Genomic DNA, 24388 nt, shown 5'->3' with positions numbered 1-24388 from the left:
GCTTAATTTGGAGCTCAACCTCGACTCATTTGTCTCTTTCTTGTCAAAGCTTAATTTGGAGCTCAACCTCGACTCATTTGTCTTATAAACATGAGCTGAATACAAATCAAACTCGAATTGTATCGATGCATAAAGCTGCCAAATGGGCTCGATTAGGAAAACTTCGGACAACCCAGTTAACTCCAATCCAAGCCCAACTCAACTCGGTGTTTTCCTCAATGAGCCCAACCCGACCCAATCTCCCTCCACACCTTGCCACGTCAACTCATCTACGTGGCTCCCATTCATTGGCTTAAACAGCTCCAGCTTCACTTCTTCTTCTTCTTCTTCTTCTTCTTCTTCGTCTTTCTCCATTGACGAAGCAAACAGCAAAGCTTCAAACACCTCCAAATTTTGAATGCCTCTGTTTCAAGAATCGAAGAATTAAAGCCATGAAGGTAGTACTGCTTCTCACTCTACTCGCGCTCGTTCTCTGCCACCTAGTCTCGGCCGAGATCAACCCAGCTCACCTAGGTAAATCACCCTTCCAATTTCACCATGTGAGCTCAAATTTCCAATACCCATCTCTGAATTTGATCGACCCAGTTCTTTATTTCATCCCAAAATCATGTCTTGCTTATCAATTTACTATCTTTTTGAGTTTTGATTATTCTGAGCTTTGAAATCATTAGTGGCAATTTAGGGTTTTCATGGGTTTCTGTGTGTTTGAGTAATGTAGATGGTGATGTGATTTTGCTGTGATTAGATGACTTGATGAAATCAATGTGTAGGATTATAGGTCAGGCACTTAGAATTTTTCTTAAATATACTTGGTTTACTATATGAGTATGCTAGAGATGTTGTTAATTGAGCTAAGAGAACTGGCACTGAAGTAGAAACCTTGTGAAAGGAAAATGGTTGGTTAAAGGTTTTCGGAAACTAGTTTAGAGAAAGTGGCATTAGAAATCCACCTATGGTAGGAAACCATTCATTTTTAGATGCCTAATTAAATTTCTGGTGCGGCAAATTTACGTTCTCTTTGTTTCTTCTCGGCTCTGTATGACTGTATATGCATCAGCAGGTGGTACTTTTAGTCGCAGTTCTCGTGAGCCAAAGTACAAGATTGAATTCCATTCTGAAGAGTCACCTTTTCCTCCTGTAAGCTAAAGTGCATTCTTTTTCTGTTACTTCTGCCAATTGTTAGTTCCTACATATCAATAAGATTTGATTCTAGGTACATGTTTTGAAAAATCATAGTTCTTGCAAAACTATGATATATAATAATGGGGATTACAACTATTGCAGGAAGATGATCAGGAGTCTGTGGTTATGCCCAATAAGAATGGACAGAACTTTATATGTTACATGCCTAAGGTGGAGGAAGCTAAGAGTGGGAAGCCAATTCTCCAGCAGAATACTAGCAGCATGATTGTGGAAACTGAGAAACGAGTTAAGGTGAAGACGCCAGATGAGCTGCTTGAAATACTCAAGGACCAATGCTTTATCAGAGTAAGATCTGTGACTCTAAAACTGTCTTGAATGTCTGTGATGGTTTAGTGCTTGAATATATATAGCCCTACATATACTGTAGAAAGGATCACATTTCTTTTTTTCTAAAATTAAAAAGTATTTGTTGAATGGCTCCTTGGAGCAAATTATTCTTTTCCTATTTCTCATCCTAATGTAACCTAAAAACTATTGTCTGGTGCCCTATTGATGATTGTGCATCTATTCTAAACTACTCTAACATAATAAGTCTTCTATGCAGCAAGAGGGTTGGTGGTCGTATGAATTTTGCTATCAGAAGAAATTACGACAAATTCATGTGGAAGATGAGAAGGTATCCACTTATGCGCCTCTGAAATGCACACTTTCAACTATACTATCTTCTGTTATTAGTTCCTAATATGATACCAGCAGTAGAAGTATAAAACTACATATGATGAGAGGAAGTAAAGCTAATATGCTTCCAGTGTGTTAAAAAGGAACCGTGTTTAATTAGATGATCTTGGGCTTTAACATAGTGTTGGCACACAAATATGGTCTATTTAATTCAATACTGAAGTATTAGGGTTGGGTTTTTCTGCATATTCAATTATGTGGCTTTCTTCCATCGTTGTAGTGGTTATAGTGGTATATGTGGTAGTTATTGGGGTATAGGTAGATATTTATTTTCTTACTTTCATACTTTTGGTTAGGACAGCTAATGACCAGTAACATTGTTTATCATCATAATTTCAGATTGATTTCTTATTGGAACTCTTTACCTCATTGATCCTGAAACTTATGTGATTCAATACTCTCTCTCTCTCTTATTACAGGTGCTTCAGGAATTTGTTTTAGGTGTATATGATGCTGAGGCCACTGCTGCATTCAACCAGAATCTCTCTGACATATCTTTGCTTAAAGATCCACGCTCAAAAGATGCATACCAAAGGTCTGATTTTGTTTTTATGAAAATTTGCTGGACATGGAAAACTTGCTGCAGATCAGAACAAATATATTAAATGCGACTTATCAAAATGCTCTTTTCATACAGGTATCATCCTCATCAATATACAAACGGAACCACTTGTGATCTTACAAACCAACCTCGAGAGACTGAGGTATGAAGCTATGAACTTTGTTTAGTTTTCATTTTTCTGTTCCCATCCCTCTTCTCCTTACTCTATATGCATTTTGCAGGTGAGATTTGTATGCTCAGAGCCGAGAGCTATGATTAGTTCAATTACCGAGATATCCACTTGCAAGTATGCAGTTACAATTCAATGCCCCACACTTTGCAAGCATCCGTAAGCCTTTATCTCTTTCCCCACTTCCCTTCCCACCCCCACTCTATTTAGTGAATCTAATGGCTACTTTCAACCAACAGATTATTCCAAGCAGAGAGACCGGTATGGCAGACCATTAATTGTAATGTTCTTCCCAAGGATTACAAGGAAACCCAAGTTGAGGATGAAGTATCTGAAATTAAGCAGATAGATATGGTCACAGACAATGAATCTCAGTCCAATGGCGATTCGGATGAGTAACATTTATAGATTCAGAGAATTTTGTGAATACTAATGATAGCCAACCTTATGTCATCTTGTATTCTTTTACGCCTTTCACAAGTTTATAGAAACCTAGTCATTGATTGTCATCTCAACCTCGTTGGCCTTATGTTTCCGGAATTGATACTAGTAAATTAGAATGTACTGACCATGTTTATACCGCATTTCCTTAAAAGCAGCAAATATGCTTTTTTATAATTCCAGAAATGGTGAAAGGCAGGTTAGATAAACAACATGGCACTAATATTAGTGTTGACATAGTTGGGAAAACGACGGATCAAAGACATTGATCATCTGGAATGCCATCACCATAACTAGATCCATGACCTACAGTCTATTATATATGTACATGCCCGGTTGTAAAGTCGTGCAATTCTTATTGGCAAGGTGATATTCACTTAGTTCCCGCTGAATTCAGTAGAGCCAAGTACTCACTTATGGCTTCACCTTCTTTAGTAACTTCGATGTCATAGTCAGTGAAAGCATCTGCTTGTGCTAGTTCTTCAGCAAGTTCGCTTTCCATTTCTGCATCACGCTCTGATGCATTACTGGATGTTGAAGGAACTCCGACTTCACCATTTTGATTATCAAGCATTGAAGCAAGAGAATTTGCAATGTCAGTAGCAGCATCAGATTGGCTATTATTGTTAGCATCGACTGCAGGAATTGCCTCAGGTTGGTCAGCAGCATTTGTGGGGTTTGGTGCCTGTCCCGAGAGCAGTCGACGGATTGCTTGGTCCATTGTCCCTCCACCCTGCAAAGCTTCGACCGCTGAACACAAAGTTGTAAACATCAGAGTGAGCCCGACTTAGCCTCACAAACATAAACTAAGTATAATAACATCTGTTTTATGTACCTGATGATCTGTCAAAGCCCATGCGTACAAGAGCTTCAACTGAAGCATCTACTGCTTGGCGCTGTCGTTTACTTTTCCTTGATTCAAGATGTTGCTGCAAGTAAATAAATTTAGTAGTGTTCATTCTCTAAATAAAATTCACAGTGTTCAAACAAAAATGTTCAAGTCACCTGTATGGAAGAATTTGTCTCTGGATTCGTCAAATCATCCAGTGCCTTCTCACTGTCATTCTCATTTCTTCGTAGTGCTTCAGCAGCAAGCTCCTTTTCAAACCTGCAAAGTCAAGAAACTCTTAGGATGACTAACGACTACATAGAGCTGATGTTATGCAGACACAAAATAAATGGACAGATCTGCAGGTGATCCATCCTTTTGAAACAACTGTATTATATTGGCTTGCTTACCCAATGGAGACCAGTTGGTTCAATTTCTCGATATCCACAGCTTTCTTCAGGGGTGTAGTACCATACTTCTTTTGCTCCCTGCCAATTAGTTGGGCTAATTAAAAACACAGACAGAGAGATCCAAAGTAAATTCCATATAAGTTGGACACTCACTTAATTTCATCTCCCTGCCGGATATCATCTTCCCGTTTTTGGGCTCTCTTTGCTTTCTGCTCAACGAGAAAATCAACAGCACTGGAAACATCTTGATTGCTCATCCTCAGTGCCCTTTTTGCATCTCTTTCTCTGAAGCCCATGCTCATCACAAGAGAAAGAGATTCATCCGGCACCTGAAGCTGGAATCCATAACCAAAAATACATGTTAATTGGATTTTGTTGAAACTACTGGTTTCACTCAAAAAAGTGGGAGACATAGAATATCAGCATAAACTGTGGAAACTTGAAAAAGGAAATCCATCTTCTTCTTCTTTTTTTTTCCCAAATTCATGCACTTTGCATATATATGATGAGAAGACTTGATGGTAAATTCCAGTACAATTTATTTTGGACCTCCAAAATCCTATCCATCTAAGAGAGGCAAACATTCAGTGCATGACATGGCTTCTGCTTTCCAATTACCTGGGTGAACTTCTCTTGTGCAGAAGTCAACACCTTCATTGACTTATAAACCTGACCACTGTGATAGGCCACCACCCCTTCCAGCAGCTCCAATCTCAAATATCTAAAATGAGAATCAACAGAGTAAGTAGAGCTGCGTAGTGTAGATAAACATTCAGATATGTAGTAAAAGTACTCACAGTGCACGCTCTGGATAGCGACCTTCCTGAAGGCGTCTAACACGAGAAGAGTCCTTTCCATGAGCTCGTTCAAGTCCTTCTCTGGCTTTCTCAAGGCGAATTCCTGCCACTGAGAGCCAGTTGATGTCTCTAAGCATAAAATAACACCAAACCATATCGATTTGCAGTATAGAAGGATTGTCAACCAGCTGAAAGCAAACAAACAGCCAATATTATACACTCATATTGAAACAAATCTTAGAAAATGAAAAGAAGCTTGATATAGTTTAACTGTCAAAGTTACATGGACTTCGTAGTTCATAGTAATACAATGTCTTCAATAAAGTAACCCACTCACCTCAATAACCTTCGGATCACAAAGAGAGAAAGCCTCCTACAAGAATGAAAAAAAAAATCCCACACAGATTTCTTAGTCACTGGAAACATATTCAAAGCTACTATAACAAGCATGGACAAGCCATGTTACATGCTAAATTTCATATGAAGAAAACTATCAATTGCAAAAGGCAGTGACTAACCTCTCCCATGGTGAGCACTTCCAATGCATCTTGATAATTTTGTGCTTTAATCAGTTGCTTTGCATTGGTATGAAGCATCAGGCCCATCATGATTGCCCTGTCAAACAACATTTCAAATCTTACTTCAAACTCAAAATGGGATTGCATCCCCTAAACTTCTCATAAAAGGATCTAACTTGAGAACAGAAACTACTGAAACCTAATGAAATCATACCGCTGATCAGTCTCCGATCCCATTTGTACTTTCTTTCCACTCTGATCTTCAAGTACTATATTGAAATCTTCAATTGGCAATGAACCATCAGCGTGTCTCTTGGACAGCGCAGTTGCAGCAGCCCTATAAATTGAAAAGATACACAGCCTGGTTAAACCAAAACACAGACATATACTAAACAGAACACACAGGTCTGAAAGATATCCTTTCCTTCTGAAACCAAAAGCTCATAGATTATAAGGTCTAGATAAAACTCATTCTATTCTGAATACCAAAAACACCATTTGTTCAATCAATCTGAAACAAAACCCGGAATAGAGAGTCCATCACATAAACAGTCACCACAATCATACAAAAAAAAACTCATATGCAACGAAACCGATTCTACCACCAAAACCAACTAACATAACAAAAGTCTTCATAAAGCTAAATGCTTTCATCAAAATCAAACAAACCCATGACTAACACAACCAAAGTTTGCATAAAGCTAGATGCTTTCATCAAAACCAAACAAACCCATGACTAACACAACCAAATTTTTCATAAAGGTCAATGCTTTCATCAAAACCAAACAAACCCATCATCACTAGAAACTCAGTACTATCACACTTACTTGACCCGAGCGAGTCTCTGAGCGCGTTCGCTTTCGGCCATCAGCTCCTGACCCAAAGACTTACCCTCCTGAGCAGAAACCCGACTAGCCAGAATCTTTGCGTTGTTCTTAACACCCAATTGGGTCAAATTCTCGCTGCCATCGCCGTCCTTCAAAACTCGGCCTGCGCATATCAAGTTGATCGAGCCGGGCTCGCAGTTGGATCGCTTTGCAACCTCTTCTCTCAACATGGGCACCGTCCAATTGTCCAGTTCGACCTCCAGCACACCTGCCCATGTCCCTGCAATCTTTACTTTCGCCATCACAATTCACACAGAGAGATAGAGACGACTTGAAATGTGGGGATTTTGAAGAACCCAAGATGGGATTTTGTATTTATAGATAGATAAAGAATTTCTTGTTGATCAAGACTTGGACTATCTCGGTGGGTTTCGTGTCAGAGTGAACAGTCTCACACAGAGTACTACGGGTCATAGCCTGCCTCATAGGACTCTGTATAATATAACTATAAACATTTCGATATTTGATGCAAGAAAATCAAAGAAGAATAAATTCATTGAGAAAAGGGAAAATATTTTTCTTTGTGACGAGGCGAACATTACTAATTTTTTTGGTGGTGAAAATCTATTTTCAAACCGGATAGATAACTAAATTGAATGTGGTTTATTTCGAGAGTATCTCCATTTTCATTGACTAATATGGGATCAGGGGTCGGTTGGTGACTTGGTTGGGCCTCACGAGGGAGGAGGGAGGAAGTTGGGTTGTAATCGGTGGAGTTGTGTTTTGGCTTGCGTTTTGGATTGAGGTCGGTTTAGCATTTATTTCCAGATTATCGATAATGTCATGAATTTAAATCAAATAATACTGAATAAATATGGCAAATGGTTAAACAAAATACATATGTACATTGCTTAAAGTTATGGAAGGTATATTGATTTTGTACGATATATTCATATAACCCTAGTGCAGAGCTTTCATTCTCTCTCTACTGACGCGACGTTGCTTGCGCGTCTATCTATTGCTACGTCGTTGCTGTTTTTAGTGCTCACTCTTCGATTGATCGATGACTGTATTGGTGACGGTTCAGGCTAAATTCAAACATCAAATCAATGGTCTTCTCTCCTTTGCCCTCTTGATAGTCTGAGATGCGATGGGATGATAGAAATTTAGATTTCTTTCATTAGCACAAGCGTTGGTGCAGGGAGGTGGAGGCTAATGCGGTTGTTTTCCGCGATGGACGGGAGGCCTGCCATGGGTCAGCGATCTCTTGTTTCTCTATTTGTTATCTGGGTAAGGCCAGTGCTCTCTCCGTCACTCTGAATCCAATCATTTTCAGCAGTTGGTGGCTTAGGGTTACCGAAGTGGGTGCAACCAGTCTCTATGGTTGTAGTGTTGAGAGGTGGAACCTCTACGACGACATATGGTGGCGGTGCAGCACGACAGCACTTCCAATATGTCGAACAAAAATTCACTACACTGTGATTTTTGAGTTTCGTCAGTGCGAGAAGTGTTAAATCATTATTCATTGGCAGAAAAATTTTGATAAAAAAATAAGAATATGTTATTTTTACCAAAAATCGTGTGCTGTAGTCCACAATTTTTTTTGTAAAAAATTATGATCTTAGAGAAATTTTTAAAATAAAAAAAGAAATAAACTCTGAGGTCCAATTTTCACGATATTTGGTGCGAAGTTTTATTTTTTAAATACTTACTTTTCTTTTTCACCTTAATAATAAATCATTTCAAAAAAATAAATAAACCGTTTTGTAGTAATTAGAGCCCCAAGTATCAAAAGTAAGCCCACACTTGAGGAGGCCCAACGTAAGCAGTGGTCGTTACTATACATTTGACTCATTCACACACTCTTTTAACACTTCACACTGAACTCTCCGGCCAGTAACCAAACTCCACCGCCGATGGCCGCCGTCAGCATTGGCGGAGCAGCCAAGAACACCGCCAAACGCGGCAAGCAGAAGAACAAGAACCACCACACTCCGCCGCTCGATCAACGAAACCTCCTCAGCCTCGTCACCTCCGCCACCTCACTCGCCCACTCCTTCCTCTCCCAAAACGACCTCCTCCTCCTCCCCTCCCAAACCCTAACCCTAGAGACCCTCCTCTCCTCCGCCTCCTCCGCCCTCTCCCCCCTCCTCGTCCACTCATCTCCCCCGCCGCCGCAACCACCGCCGCCTCCTCCTCCTCAAGAATGCTGGTTCCGCCGCTTCCTCTCCTCCTCCGCCGCCGGCGACTCGCCGTGGCGCCACGCTTTCCGCATGTCCGAACACTCGTTCTCTATCCTTCTCTCCATCCTCTCCCCATTTCTGAGCTCCGCAATCCCTTCGATTCCGCCCAACTACGCCCTCGCCGCCGCGATTTACCGCCTCGCCCACGGCGCCACCTACAAGGCGGTCGGCCGGCGCTTCGGGATGGACTCGGCGGAGGCCTGCCGGGCTTTCTACGCCGTCTGCAAGTGGGTGAATGATAAATTAGGGAGCTTGTTTGAGCTCCGGTCCGATATGGCTCGGATTGTTGGGGGTTTCGGGTGGATTTCGCTGCCGAATTGCTGTGGGGTGTTAGGGTTTGGGAGATTTGGGGTTAGTGGTGAAATGCTGGGGCCAAATGGGTCGCTGTTGGTTCAGGCATTGGTGGATTCTGAAGGGAGGTTTCTGGATGTTTCGGCTGGCTGGCCGAGCACAGTGAAACCGGAAGCGATTTTCCGGCAGAGTAAGCTGTATTTGGGTGTGGAGGAGTCCAGGGAGTTGTTGAATGGTCCTGTTCATGAGCTCAGTGATGGCAATGCGCTTCCTCAGTACATATTGGGGGAGTCTTGCTTTCCTCTGTTGCCTTGGCTTTTGACTCCGTATGTGAGATCAAATGAGGAAGAGGAGAAGGCGTTTAACTCGGCGCATGGTCGCGCAATGGGGCTGGTTGGGACGGCATTTGCGAGGGTGAGGGCTCGGTGGCAGCTGCTGAGTAGGGAGTGGAAGGAAGAGTGTGTGGAGTTTTTGCCGTTTGTGGTGGTTACTGGCTGTCTGCTGAATAATTTTCTGATCAAGTGTAGTGAGCCGCTGCCGGATGACAATGTGGGGTGCTTGAGGGAGGAGGAGCTTCTTCAGGTGTTCGAAGGACTGGTGGATGAGAGTGGCGAGAGGATTAGGGATGTGCTTGCCACGCACTTGAGCCGGGTAAGCCTAAGAAGATGAACGTACACTACTGTTGCCTCCTGCTATATTAGATTTGGAGAGAGTTTTTGTGTTTTGGATCACCTTGATTTGGTCTGCTTCCACTGCATATATGTATATGACATGCATATGTGATTTTGAATGTAAATAGAGAATGAGGATCACTAATGTCAAGGTTTCTTTTGTCTTTCCAAATGACGTTGTTATCTTGTTTATGATGCTGAGTATCTGAGATGATATATATGCTTATTTAGTTGTCAAAGATCCGCTTGCCATTTCGGATAAATGTTCGAGTGTAAATAAACTGAGTAAGTGATGCTGAAATCGAAATGTTACATATATTCAAATAGCATAGCATACTTGATTTGGGAACAAGAACTGCATTTATTAAGAACTATATAAGACTAATATATCCTAGTATCAGAAAATATTTGTACATGAATGATGAAGATGATCTGTAAAGACCATAGGTTTCGACTGATTTAGCTAAACGGTTACAATCACCTATGTGACAAAGTAAATCTGCAATTGAAATAAGTGGTCTATATGCAATATCAGCCTGCTGGTATTTATATACTATCTCAATCACGCAGCAGAAAGATTCTGAGTACGTACAGCCTTCAACTTTTAACCCAAGATTAGAGCCATATATGGCATTGCTAAGGTCTAAGGAGAATGGGTTTTTCAGGGTGATCAGGTCTGAGCGTAGGAGCAGCTTTTAGTTGCACAGTTTAAGAAGCAAGTTAGGAATCCCCTGAGGCCTGACTCTACAGGTTCACCTCCACGGTTCTGTAAAACTTTGACAAACTCATTCGCACTTAGGTCACCATCACCGTTTGCATCAAATACATGGAAGATTATGTCCATCACATTGTCTGTAACATTGATGCCACATACCTGTGTCGATTAGTTGATCGTTAGTATCCACATGAAAGAAGCTAATCAGAAGGAACAGATAGATTGGTGTGTGAGAATGTACTTTGGAAGCTGCTCTCTGGAGATCTGATTTTGTCAAAACCCCATTAACCTCGCCGTAGCTGAAAATGGCCAAAGAGAAAGACTGCAAATTCTTGCGTAGCTCTGCAAAATCTTTAAATTCCTTGTATGTAATTTGTATGTTGTTAAGACGTGGGGCGTTGTTAATATCGTCAACACGATCAAGCAACTTGTATAAGTCACTGAGATCAGCAGATGCAACCAAGGACAAGGCAAAATCTTTAGCTGTTATGGTTCCTTTTGATTTGTAGTCATAATGAGCAAACTCCAAGCGCAACATCTTTCAAGTTCAATAATACATGAAGAAAAAAAAGGGATCAAACCGACTGAGATATAGCAATCATAAAATGACTGGGAGAGTCAGAGAGAGAATTAACGTACTTCCTCGTGTAAATCCCTGAAAAACTGAACAAATCTTTCATGCTTGAGGCCTTTTTTGCCGTCTTTGCCGAAGAAGTACTCGAGTATTCCTCCCTCTTCTACACCAACTTTGACCCTGTGGCCGTCCTTGATTTTATTGTTGTGATTTCGCATCAATGCCATAACTCTGTTAAACTCTTCCTTATCAATGTCTCTGTTAATACATGTAACAAGTTAGATCAAACTTTTCAACCTTGTCTTGGAAACCAAGATTTTAGAAATGGATTTCCTATCGACGAATTGAAATGCCATATTTAAGTTACTCACCCACTGTTGTCAAGATCGAACATTTTAAAAGCCACAGTAAAACTCGATTCAGGAATGCTGAGGAGAGTGACGAAAAACATGTACCTAATATTCATGATGAATGTGATTTTATATGAGTATGCTGCTGCATTTGATCCTTGAATTGGATTCAGATGGGCGATAGGCCATAGGTATGTGTAAAATATATAATAGGATAAGTAATATAATGGGGACATTTAATTTGGAATACTACTCACTCTTGAAATGAAATGAGGCCATCACCATCAGTGTCGAAAAGCATGAAGAATTTAGAAGGAGCACATTGCAATTCTCCAGGAACATTTTCCCCTCTTAAAGAGCCTTCTCGAACCCGATTTGAATCATAGGGAGGAAACACAGGAACAACAGCTCGCATCAAGTCCCCCGGAGTCATAAAGCACTCTCCGCTAGGGGTTCGAACTGATGCAAAGTAACTAAAAATCTAAAAACACAAACAAGAAGCAAGAGAGTGCGTGTGAGTAGAATATATGTACGATAACATGCATGTTTCTCATGCAAGTTCCTTCGTTTAGACAACTTCTATTCAACGATGCATATTATTATACCTTTTCAGGGGTACTTCGCTCTCTTATCTTTTTTTCATACGTAAAGAACTTCTTTCTCCTAAATGTATCTGAAACAAGATCTATTAGTACACGTCTCTCATAATTTAGAAATGAATTTTGAATGAAACAATTAAGGTACTGTACTTGAAAAGAGGGACTTGAATTGTTCTGGGTCCTGCTCGATTGCCCATGCAGCTGCCTCCTCTTTGGAATCAGCAAAACAAACAGAGGCGTTTGGATCCAAGGTAGAAGATGACCAATAAGAATAGCCTATGCTTGACCCGAGAATTAGAACCCCTGAAGAAACTGACCTCTGAATCAAATCAAATTTACCACCCTTATTGGAGGAACCTGATCTACTCTTGTGATTGTACTCACTATTACAGACAAAACTGCCACCACATGATGGGCTGATCGAAGAAGACGAAGATGGCGATGATGAGGGTTGTGATTTACTGAACAATGTGCGAGAGCCGAGTCGTTGAACACCCAAAACAACCCCTGAAGATCTTCTTGAAGATGCCCAAGAAAACATAATATGAATCTCGATCTCTAGCTATGGTTTGGTTACTGAAAGATGGAGCTTCAATTAGTTCTAGCAATTCTTACAGAAACTGAAAATGGGCGAGAGATTGATTAATTCTTCGTCACAAAGAGAATGAGTGGAAGTTATAATGTGACTGAGGGAGAAAGGAAGAGAGAATGGTACGGAATTGAATTGATTTCCAGTGAAGAGGTGTACGGTTAGTTTTGGAGCGGGAAAAGTGGTAGCTCAAGCCTTTGACTGAATCTTCTCCTAACGGTTTTTTAAAAGTTCGTTGGTGGTTGTCGTGGTTCTATTGTTTGCTTCCATCTATGGCACAAACTCATTCATGGAGTTAGGATTTCACGGAAGCATTTTCTAATTATGATCGAGAGATCCCACCAATGCTACTTGCATGTGATTCAAGATATGTGGAGTTCTGTAACGTAACTAAGTAGACACTAACGTTAAATCTTAATAAGTTTAATTTGTTGTAGTGAAATTGCATTAAACACACTCTAAATTCTCGAATTAGAATGATTATTCACTTGATAACAGTTAATAATATCAAAATATTATCCCTATTATAACAGCCCTAGTCATAGAATACTTCCAACTCTCACCCTCGTCCTACAAATCTAAAACTAAGAATGGTATGATATCCTATCTATTAATTAAAAAAAATTGAAACGATCGTTTTTTTATTTTCAGTTTCATGGTATTAATCTTTTTTTTTTTCCATTGGATTCGATCTGTATGGTAGAAAAATTCCTAGCAAACAGTTTTTTTTTTTTGGTTAATGAAACAACTTCATTATGGGACAAGCCCAACGGCCCAGCAAAGCTTAACAGGCCAAGAAAAGTACATAGCGAAAAACATAAAGGTTAAACTCCCACTAGATCCAGCCCAGGAAGTAGGAAAGAGGAGAAAAGAACCGACAGCAGTTCCGATCACCCCTCTGCCATGGGAGGACATGGGAGACCATCATTCCTTAGAACCAGTGTGAGGGAAGGTGGTGGCTGGGTAGCCCATCTCAAAGGACTCACCGACCCATTGGCAAGCGAAGCTGCAATGTGAGCAGCCCTATTCGCTTCACGGGGAATCCATTCCCATTTACAATCCTCCAAACTCGAAGCCTTCTTTCTGATTTGTTCTAGAATCGGGTAAGTTCTCCAATTCTTCCTTCCTAGCAAACAGTTAGTTGATACAAATAAATGTACTATTTAGCATTTGTAGTGGTCCTGGTGGGTTGTTAAGTCATTTTCCATTCCCAATTTTTGGACAAAAATCATGAGAAGTGAAGTGACCTAAGTACTAAACAGCTAGTGGAGCTAAAAGACACAGCCTCGTCACATTCAACCAAAGTGGAAGTAGGTTTGTTACCAATTTAATATTGCTTAACTGCCCTCTTAATTTTGGGTCCCCTTTTTACTTTGGGTCTGTAAATGACTCTAACCACCAGTATAATACAAACTACAAAGTCCTCTAGCTACTGCAACAATATTATTTACCCTTTGCTCCTATAATAAGAACACACACAGAACTTTGTATTCCATGCTCAGCTTCCAGTAAGTTAGTTATGTCACACTCAGTCCTCAACTACCATCCCAATTTTCCACAATGACAAATTTGTTGGGTCTCCCTTACTATCCAAAGCGATATCAACTTACCCACCACATTAAATTTTGATATTTATCATCATCTTCTTCTTTCTTATATCTCTTCCAAACTCTTAACACAGCCTCACATTGTCACAGAGCCATGGACTGGTTCGCATGGCTGTCGAAAACCAGCCTTGAACCAAGCCTTGTCTATGAGTACGGCATCATCTTCTCTCGCAACGAGCTTCAAATGGAGGACGTTGCTTTCTTCAACCATGAGTTCCTGCTGAGCATGGGAGTTTCTGTGGCCAAGCACAGGCTAGAGATACTCAAGCTTGCCAAGAAGCAAAACGAGGGTGGCGGTGGTGGTCACCGCCACCACCCAGGGTCAATTTCAAGGCTCGGCTGGGCGCTCATCAAAACCAAGAAGTGTTTCAGCAAGTACTTTACAAGATTGGCTTTCCAAGAGAACGACATGTCATCGTCCCCCAGGCATGTAGCTGATCAGCCAGAGAAGTATCAAGAGCATTGGAGAGGAAGTCTGTCGAAGCCAAAGGGTCATGAGGAGGTCAAAACTCGGAGCATTGCGCTATCGGGGCCGTTGGATATGAGGACTCATGAGAGGTTGATGATGGTCCCTAACCCTAGGAGCTTGAAGCTATCAGGACCCTTAGACTCAAAGGTCAATGAGAGGCTCATGTACACAGCAAATAGGAGCCCTAGGCTCACTTCAGGTCCTATGGTGACCGACAAGCTAATGGTTGCAGCAAATAGGAGCCCCAAGGCATCCGGACCGTACGATGGACGATCATATGATCGGCTGATGGTGACGAAGAATAGGAGCCCGAGGCTGTCCGGGCCGCTTGATGGAAAAGTCACTCCATATGAGAAGGGAAGGGTGGACGTTGATTTTGATGACCATTCACTTTGGACTGCTATGTTTCAGGATATGAAACCCACTTGATCATTATTTTGTACTAGCTTTTGGGTTGGTTCTGCTTTCCTTGAAATGTTTTGTGTTCCAAAGAGTCATGAAATTTGTACGAGTCTTGAAACTTTTTCTTCAGATTGCACTAAAATTTTACTCTCTTTTTGGTGTGTGTATTAGACTAGTGATTACTAGTACCATATTATTGTAATTCGTTTACCTTTGAGTGAGCTCTGGGCCTATCAGCCTAATACATATATAAATTTGTTGATGCTGCAGTTATTTAAACATAATATTTTGCTTCTATTGACAAGTAGGTCTAACTTAATGGGGAAGCTATTATAGTAAATAAGTAAAGAAACATCACACCTAGCTGCTCATATATTCTAGTGGCAAGAACTAGTATTCTTATTTTGGTGGTGGATTGGGGGTCAGTTTGAAACCCAAATAATAGAATCATAATGGTCACGTCCATAGGTCTCATTCATTTGTATACTTGAGTGAATTCTGGATAGTGGTGTACACCTGTTTAGTAATTGAAAAAATAAATTATGCTCAACTATATTTGAATTTAAATTTAATAATAGAAAAATAAAACAACTCAAACTTAAAAAATAAAAATAATAGTTTCTACCGTTTGATCTAGATTTAAGGGTGACTAAACATAATTATCTTGCTCGATAACTGAGCAGGTGCGCGCATATTGTTGAAATTCTGAGATGATGCAACTCTATCATCTATAAATGGAGAAGAAATCTGCTGTCCCTAATCCCCTGTGCCAAACCTGTTCCCATGCATTCATTGGTCCATACAGATTAAGAAAATATTTTCTTAATCTTTTATTCCATATTTTATTCTTTGTGGACCAATGAATGCATGGGGACTGGTTTGGCACAGTATTTTTGGGGACAGCAGATTTCATCCCCTATAAATGAGCTATAAGCTCATCTAAACTCTATCATCTATAAATGGAGAAGAAATCTGCTGTCCCTAATCCCCTGTGCCAAACCTGTTCCCATGCATTCATTGGTCCATACAGATTAAGAAAATATTTTCTTAATCTTTTATTCCATATTTTATTCTTTGTGGACCAATGAATGCATGGGGACTGGTTTGGCACAGTATTTTTGGGGACAGCAGATTTCATCCCCTATAAATGAGCTATAAGCTTGAATCAATTTTTGGAATTCTGGGATGATGTAACACTATCAAGAGTCGTAAGATCTACCCCAACTGTCCCAACAACTTTAACTGGCACAAGTAATTTCTATTTAAACACTCTCAATGCAAGGTAGCTTATAGTTATGGATTGAATGGCATAATTAACCAATTACTATATATAGAGCCAATTGATCGATATAGATGGAGACTCATGCAAGTGGTATTCATAATGATCTAGCGAGCTGCTTTTCTCTTTGTGTTGTTGTCAAAAGCAATTGCAACTTATCTACAACTTGAATTCCAAGGTCATAATGGACACAGAGAGATGACTTCAGCCTCGATCGTACAAACTGATGAAGAAAATCAATTTGAGCCGCCTCCATCATTTAAGCTAGCTAGCTCCCCATCCCCCACCCAAATAGTAGAAACTGCTTCTTAATTCTAATACCTCCTCTTTCAATTCCTTCCCTGATCGATCTGTGTTAGAAGATCGAAACAGAGAGATGACTTCAGCCTCGATCATACTAACTGATGAAGAAAATCAATGAGCCCCCTCCATCATTTAAGCTAGCTAGCTACGCCCTACCCCCACCCGATTGTTTCTACTTATTTAAGGGAGAATTCTTGGGTACCTTGGTGCTTGTCATACCCTCATTTTGTTAAATATTTTGGACCATTGGATTAGTAATATATCCAATTGTTCAAAATATTTAACAAAATGGTAACTTGTTTAGCCCTTAGCCTTTCTAATTTTTTTTTTTTCCTTTTTTTCCCTTTAGGGTTAAGTTTGAACAAGAAGAAGCAAATTTTTTTTTATCTCCAGCAATATTGCACGCAGCCGCATATCAAATTTCAAAAGAATCAATAGGAAGAAGAAGATACTACAACAACTTGATGAAACTCTGCAAAACCATGCTAATGGGAACAATGACAAGAGAAAAGTCATCAAGAAGGAAAACAAATTGCAAAAAGAACTACCATTTCAACCTGCAAAACGGGGTCGGGGCCGCCCTCTTGGCTCAAAGAATAAATCGAAAAAAGCAAAATAAGTGAATACCTAGAAATTAAGATTTTACTATTCTTGACTTCTGACTTCTTCTTGTTCTTCTTTTTTCTTTTCTTTTTTTGGTTACTTTTTTAATTTCTTAACTTAAACTACTTTGGTATAGAATTGAAGGTTTTCTCTCCTTTACATATAAAGAAGTACTGAAGCCAACATGGATATACATGAACAATTGTGCACATTTGATTCCATGAACTCGGCACATGTACTAGTTTCACATCAGCAGCCCCCAACATATTTCAACCTCTTCATGTATGGTTACAAGATTCGTTTGTTCTTTTTTTCTTTTCTTTTTTATCCAAACCGATGGGATATGTACTCTATTTTAGGTAATAATGTATCATCTTTTATTCTTTGCTAATTAGAAACTAAATTATTGAGAATAAATTAAAACGTGTTGTCTGTTGATTGGACGCTAAAATCCTTCCTTATTTGGTGATATCACATATTGGAGTGATCAACATTATTTCTAGGGGGCCAATTAAGCAAAACCTTTCAAATGAGATTAAGTGGTTGGGTGCCCAAATGAGATTAAGTTGGGCCTGGGCCTTTGTCAAGTTTGCCTCGGCAGAGTTGATTTTGGATTCAGGCTGGATTTGGATCCGAATTTGGGACCCGGGTCGTATTCAAATCCGGATCTTGGATCCGAGACAGCTACTCATATTGATATGGTATTTGTTCTGGTTCTTGGGAGATCGTTTGCCAAAATGGTTTGGGGCTCCTCTGCGTTATTGGTATTGGATTCGAGACCCAAATCTTTGGTATCTGTTCGTGAAAGATCGTCTGCCAACATGGCCATGTTCTGACACCCTTGGCCGGCTTCGATCTTTAGGTGGGAGAGTGCCTTCATTCCGACGCCAAGCTGATTTTTGTCACTTTGTGCGTTGGAGTTCGATGGGTAGTCAAACCACCGACTACTCAATTCACTACACGGCTGTAATCAGTAGTGCAAATTCAGCCATGCGTTTCGGCGCTGTTATTCTTGCCTTATTTATTCTTCCTTATATGTTGATGCACTTTTTGCATCTTTTCCTTTCGTATTGTTTAGTTTGGTTATTGATGTACTTTTGCATCATCTCATTGTAATATTCCAATTTCAATAAAGGGCTGACCTCAGTTTACTCAAAAAAAAAGCAAAACCTTTCAAAGTCTATTAAGTATTGTCTGAACAGCTCCACATAAGGAATCATGGAGATATTGAGGGGTGCCAAGGCTATTAGCTCTGCCACATTAATGCCAACAATCTTGTACCAACTTCATTCCACAAAGTATTACCTAAGCATACAGCTTAAATATATGATTCAACTCCAATCCAAACTCAGTCGGTCCATTTAAATCTTCCATATACACTTTATTCTTTGTCTTGCTGAAACCATACACAACAAGTAACACCAAGTAACACTTTTGCTAATTAAACTCCATAAACCACTAATTGTCTACAAAGCTAAACTAAGCCTACAATCATAGTATAAGTACCTCAGACACAAATAAAACAAAAACTCATTTCTAATAAAGATAGTGAAAACAATTAATATAAGTTAACAAATTACTAATTGTTTATGATATCAAGAACTAGCAATGACTACTTAACAAAATTTAACCCCAGGCACTAATTATGCTACATATTTCCAATAAGCCAAAATGTTAACACAAACTACTAATTGAATTGAAAACAATAAAGATAGTGAAAACAATAAAGCCAATTAATGTTTGATTATCAATTGACAATTGACAATTATGATTTTTCCTTTTTCAAAAAAAATTAAAAGAACCTTCTATCCTAGGTTCACCGAATTACTTTTAGTTAAATAGTCTATATTACTAATTAATTTTATTATTAGTGAATTAATGCTTGATTAATGCTTGTTATTAATGGACAATTACACAATTGAAAATTATGTTTTTTCCTTATTAAAAACAAAAACTTTCTAACCTAAGTTCGCAAAATTAGTATTAGTTAAGTAGTCTTTATTACCAATTAATTATATCATGAGTAGTTTCCTTAATCAAATATAATTCTTTTTACATGCATTTTACGACAACGACAACAATTAGTGTAAAAATAAATAATATTTGTTTTAAATGTAGTCAAATGAGAACTTACCTTAGGACTTATTTACTCAAATGAGAATCTACTTTACTCTAATGAGAACCTATTACAATTACCACTTTTAGGACTTAATTACTCAAATGAGAACCTACTTTACTCTAATGAAGACCTTATTTACTTTAATGAGGATTTTTTTTCTAATTACCACATGTGTCCTCAAAGTGGTTACATGAGTCCTCAGAGTGATAAATATTATATAAAATCGAACATGTATGAATCTTTATGTTTTTATCATTAATGAAATGATTACTACAATGACTACACATTTGACCACAATCACAACAATTGATGTAAAAGAGGTAACTTTTGTCCTATTTATAGTAATTACTCAACCTAAACTAATGTACTAATTTATAGACAATTTAACAAGTATGACAACAAATTTGTTGTCAAAGTGGTAAATCGTTATGTTTTTATCATTAATGAAATGATTACTACAATGACTACACATTTTACCACAATCACAACAATTGATGTAAAAGCGGTAACTTTTGTCCTATTTATAGTAAGGATTAAATACTTGTTACTCCTCATACTTTTCCCTGAAAAAAAGTTTGGTCCCTCGCCTTTTAAATTAAACTGAATAGTCCTCATTCTCTCAAATTCTCATATAACAAGTCCAAAATGATCCGAAATGACTATTATGCCCCTAATTTTCTATTTTTATTATTATTTTTATTTTTCTCTATTTTTTTTATTTTTCTCCCTTTTTTTTTTTATATTTTCTCTCTCCCTCTCTCCTGGCCGCACAGTCTCTCTCTCTCCCTCGACCTCTCTTCTTCTTCTCTTCCTCCCACCACCGCAATCCCCATTTCCCCATTTTTTGATTCACTCAAGAAAAATGGCACCTTCAAGACTCTCCCTTTCCCTCGCTCTGCTCCTCCTCGCCATCTGGGGTTTCGGTCACGGCCACTCCGCCTCCTCCCGCTGCGCCCCTGCTCCGGCGGTGGACTGCTCGTCGTTGATCCTGAACATGGCGGACTGCTTGTCGTTTGTCTCCAACGAAAGCAAGGCCGAGAAGCCGGAAGGGAGTTGCTGCACTAGACTCAAGACTGTGCTCAAAGCTGACGCTGCTTGTCTCTGTGAGGCCTTCAAGAGCAGCGCCCAGTTGGGTGTCTTCTTGAACATCACTAAGGCCATGTCCCTCCCCGCCACTTGCAAAGTCTCCGCCCCCTCCGCCACCAACTGTGGATGTCAGTCCTCCATTTCTATTTTTCTATTCCATTTTATATTTTTCTGAAGATTTGGGGCTTAAGATTTTTGACCCATCTTTATTTTATTTTGGATTTCAGTGTCTGTTTCTCCTGCTGGTGCTCCTGGTATGTTCTTCTTCTTAACTAGTTAGTTTGCTCTTAGATTTGTTTGTTTTGTTTTGTTTTGTTTTGTTTTTCTTTAGTGTGAATCTAGTTCAGAATAAAGTATTGCATTCATTTGATTTGTTTAAGGTATTTTGCTTCTGGAGTTTGCCTGATCTGTAGACTACAGGATACTGTCTTCAAGAAATTGCTGGATTTGTTTTTTAATTTTGAGTATGAGACAGAATATTGCAATGCTCTCACAACCCATGTGGTCACTAAGCAGATTTTGAATCCGGTGGTTGCAGAGGAAGAGAAGAAGAAGAGAGGTCGAGGGAGAGAGAGAGACTGTGCGGCCAGGAGAGAGGGAGGGAGAGAGAAAATATAAAAAAAAGGGGAGAAAAATTAAAAAAAATAGAGAAAATAATAAAAATAATAATAAAAATAGAAAATTAAGGGCATAATAGTCATTTTGGACTTGTTATATGAGAATTTGAGAGAATAAGGACTATTCAGTTTAATTTAAAAGGCGAGGGACCAAACTGTTTTTCAGGGAAAAGTATGAGGAGTAACAAGTATTTAATCCTTATAGTAATTACTCAACCTAAACTAATGTACTAATTTATAGACAATTTAACAAGTATGACAACAAATTTGTTGTCAAAGTGGTAAATCGTTATGTTTTTATCATTAATGAAATGATTACTACAATGACTACACATTTTACCACAATCACAACAATTGATGTAAAAGCGGTAACTTTTGTCCTATTTATAGTAATTACTCAACCTAAACTAATGTACTAATTTATAGACAATTTAACAAGTATGACAACAAATTTGTTGTCAAAGTGGTAAATCGTTATGTTTTTATCATTAATGAAATGATTACTACAATGACTACACATTTTACCACAATCACAACAATTGATGTAAAAGCGGTAACTTTTGTCCTATTTATAGTAATTACTCAACCTAAACTAATGTACTAATTTATAGACAATTTAACAAGTATGACAACAAATTTGTTGTCAAAGTGGTAAATCTTTATGTTTTTATCATTAATGAAATGATTACTACAATGACTACACATTTTACCACAATCACAACAATTGATGTAAAATTGGTAACTTTTGTCCTATTTATAGTAATTACTCAACCTAAACTAATGTACTAATTTATAGACAATTTTAACAAGTATGACAACAAATTTGTTGTCAAAGTGGTAAATCTTTATGTTTTTATCATTAATGAAATGATTACTACAATGACTACACATTTTACCAGAATCACAACAATTGATGTAAAAGCGGTAACTTTTGTCCTATTTATAGTACATTTTATTTTTAAAAATGACACATGTCGATATTTAATTGGGTAACCTGTTGACCAGTTCAGTAGGTTTCCACTATATTAATTTACTAAAAGTAAAAAAAAATAAAAAAATAAGGGTATGGCAAACACCAAGGTACCCAAGACGACCCTCTTATTTAGGGTAGCAATAGTAGCAACTGCTTTTCCTTTCAATTCCCTCCCTGATTGATCTGTGTTAGAAGATCGAATACACGTGTTCATGAGTCAGTCGTTAACCCAATAATCTGAAACTGCCTGACTGAAATCTTTCCAACATCATCACTTGGCCCAGATTTAAGATAAGACGCTGGAAATATTTGGTGAAGCGGTTCATATATTATTTCATTTTTGATGATTAGAGGCTGGAAATTATGGTTTTTGAAGCTGTTCAGCTACGTACATCATGCAGCAAGCTGCGATCAGTCCATTTTCCCTGTATTATTGTATATTTTTTTGATATATTTATATCTTATGTTCAATTTCTGTTAGCTAGTTCAGTTCCTTCATGTTATGTATGCGGGTGTTCTATCTCGATCTGCTGGGTACGTATGGATTTTAATTCCTTAATACGTACTTTCTGTGTTCTATTGCTAGTTCAGTTCTATCTGTTCTTTTTTTTTTAATAGCTATCCGTTCTAGTTGTTTAGGGTTGTGATAGACGATTATCTACTTCTACGTAGGTCGCTTAATTAATTAGTAAATAGTATGGGAAAATTCTATGAATGTCTCCACAAAATTGCCTGCTTTTTGTCAATTTCGGCTTTTAACTTTTTAAGGATGTGGTTAGATAAGGAATTGGACAGTTACACTAAAGACATATAGATCAATTTGGACAATAAAAGTAAATGTTAAATTGGGATTTTGCTATGTAAATAATTTCAGAGGTATTAAAGTACATAGCACAGATGCATGCTTTGTCAACTTCACAGAAATCCAGTTCTAGACTTCGAACAGTGCAATATGTGAACTAACTTCACACTACAAGAGAAAATGTCATCGGTGACAACCCAAAGTTGTCGTAAAAAGTCAAAATTTCTTGCTGAATTGAAAATGCGACGACTTTGAGTTGTCGCAACCAGTTGTTGCCTTATGTGTTTTACTGATTGTCAAAAGCGACGAAATTACACGGTTGTCACTTTTCAAATATGCGACCCAATTGGTTCCTCGCATATCACAAATTGTGACACTCACAAATGTGTTACCAAAAACTATATGCGAGGCTTTATATTTGTCACTATTTTTAATATACGAGGCTTTGTTTACGTCGCATATGGATGTTTATTGCATTTTCAATTGGCGACGCAATTCGTTCCTCGCATATGACATCTTGCAAGACAAGAGAGTGTGTTACAGAATGCTATCATCAAGACTTTATATTTGTTACAATTTCCAATATAGGAGACCTTGTTTACGTTGCATATTCCGTCTGCGAGGTTTATATGTTTGATCAAAAATTTATATGCGAGACTTTTTTTGTTGCCAAAAATAACTGAGAGGTTTCATTTTTGTTGCATATATTAATATGTGACACATATGCATTTGTTGTAGAAAATTATATGCGAGGCTTCTTATTTGTCCCCTATAATTTCGTCGAGGAACTTATTGCGTTGCATATTGAAAAAGCGACAACCCTGTTATTTCGTCGCTTTTGACAATCAGTAAAACACATTACGCGACAACTGGTTGCGACAACCTAAATGTGTCACATATTTAATTAAGCGAGAAATTTAGTCTTTTTACGACAACTCTGGATTGTCACCAATATCTTTATAAAGATATGTCAAATTAGCATAGTTGTCAAAAATATAAAATGCAAGATTAAATATTTGTTGAAAAAAATAATAGGCAAGATCGCATATAATGATTTGCAACATATGCAAAAGAATCATTGTTTGTTGCAAATGACTTTAAATGAGGCTGGATTGTTTGTCTCATTTAATAATTATTTATTTAAAAATTTCAAAATAATTTGAATATTAAAAAAATTAATTTATTAATAATAATAAAAGATTTATTAAATCATAAATCAAATAGAGTTTAAAAAATTAAAGTTGTCACATTAACATTAACCGACAACTCGTAAAAGTTGTCGCCTAATTGGTTTTCAGTGAGGACGTTCAGGTTGTCACGTAATCATCAAGCGACAACCTGTAAAAGTCGTCACCTTATAGGCCTTTTGTGAGAAAATTAAAGTTGTCACATATACATTAATCGACAACTAGTAGAAGTTGTCGCCTAATTTATTTTCAGTGAGGAAATTCAAATTGTCTCATAAACATTAAGCGACAACCCATTAAAGTTGTCGCCAAATTGATTTTCAGAGAGGAAATTCAAATTGTCACATAAATATTAAGCGACAACCAAATAAAGTTGTCACCAAATTGATTTTCAGTGAGGAATGTAAGGTTGTCACATAATCATTAACCGACAACTCACAGAAGTGGTCACTAAATTAGTATTCAGTGACAGAAA

At 38.3% G+C, this 24388-nt stretch overlaps 6 protein-coding genes across 7 annotated transcripts; 4 read left to right on the top strand and 2 right to left on the bottom strand.

Moving 5' to 3' along the window:
• Positions 1–328: 328 nt before the first annotated feature.
• On the top strand, positions 329–3127 carry LOC133709418 (protein OS-9 homolog). Of its 2 annotated transcripts, none has more exons than XM_062135152.1 (8): positions 329–513; positions 1058–1137; positions 1285–1488; positions 1748–1819; positions 2301–2416; positions 2519–2585; positions 2665–2771; positions 2852–3127. In XM_062135152.1, the coding sequence occupies exons 1-8, from the start codon at positions 432–434 to the stop codon at positions 3009–3011; spliced, it is 888 nt and encodes a 295-aa protein (XP_061991136.1). In that variant the 5' UTR covers positions 329–431; the 3' UTR covers positions 3012–3127. The 2 variants fall into 2 exon arrangements, with proteins under 2 accessions (XP_061991136.1, XP_061991145.1); XM_062135161.1 differs by having other exon boundaries at positions 330–513; positions 1061–1137.
• Positions 3128–3239: 112 nt separating this feature from the next.
• On the bottom strand, positions 3240–6918 carry LOC133709408 (uncharacterized). The gene is made up of 11 exons (XM_062135144.1): positions 6435–6918; positions 5822–5944; positions 5608–5704; positions 5427–5462; positions 5090–5277; positions 4911–5013; positions 4446–4627; positions 4293–4370; positions 4059–4161; positions 3889–3982; positions 3240–3803 (listed from the first exon to the last, which is right to left on the bottom strand). Exons 1-11 carry the CDS (start codon positions 6734–6736, stop codon positions 3427–3429), a joined length of 1683 nt encoding a protein of 560 aa, XP_061991128.1. The 5' UTR covers positions 6737–6918; the 3' UTR covers positions 3240–3426.
• Positions 6919–8286: 1368 nt separating this feature from the next.
• On the top strand, positions 8287–9803 carry LOC133709398 (protein ALP1-like). The gene has a single exon (XM_062135133.1). The coding sequence runs from the start codon at positions 8351–8353 to the stop codon at positions 9635–9637; it is 1287 nt and encodes a 428-aa protein (XP_061991117.1). The 5' UTR covers positions 8287–8350; the 3' UTR covers positions 9638–9803.
• A 231-nt stretch (positions 9804–10034) lies between these two features.
• Positions 10035–12548, bottom strand: LOC133709390 (calcium uptake protein, mitochondrial-like). The gene is made up of 7 exons (XM_062135120.1): positions 12028–12548; positions 11884–11951; positions 11536–11759; positions 11300–11383; positions 10994–11186; positions 10596–10892; positions 10035–10513 (listed from the first exon to the last, which is right to left on the bottom strand). Exons 1-7 carry the CDS (start codon positions 12416–12418, stop codon positions 10310–10312), a joined length of 1461 nt encoding a protein of 486 aa, XP_061991104.1. The 5' UTR covers positions 12419–12548; the 3' UTR covers positions 10035–10309.
• A 1526-nt stretch (positions 12549–14074) lies between these two features.
• LOC133709431 (uncharacterized) lies at positions 14075–15096 on the top strand. Its single transcript, XM_062135173.1, has one exon. The coding sequence runs from the start codon at positions 14168–14170 to the stop codon at positions 14969–14971; it is 804 nt and encodes a 267-aa protein (XP_061991157.1). The 5' UTR covers positions 14075–14167; the 3' UTR covers positions 14972–15096.
• A 4984-nt stretch (positions 15097–20080) lies between these two features.
• LOC133735146 (non-specific lipid transfer protein GPI-anchored 31-like) lies at positions 20081–20854 on the top strand. The gene is made up of 2 exons (XM_062162560.1): positions 20081–20462; positions 20562–20854. Exons 1-2 carry the CDS (start codon positions 20111–20113, stop codon positions 20612–20614), a joined length of 405 nt encoding a protein of 134 aa, XP_062018544.1. The 5' UTR covers positions 20081–20110; the 3' UTR covers positions 20615–20854.
• Positions 20855–24388: the final 3534 nt, after the last annotated feature.

Source organism: Rosa rugosa, chromosome 1 (genome assembly GCF_958449725.1).
Source record: "Rosa rugosa chromosome 1, drRosRugo1.1, whole genome shotgun sequence".
NCBI classification, from domain to species: Eukaryota; Viridiplantae; Streptophyta; class Magnoliopsida; order Rosales; family Rosaceae; genus Rosa; species Rosa rugosa.
This window is presented reverse-complemented; position numbering and strand designations above follow the sequence as displayed.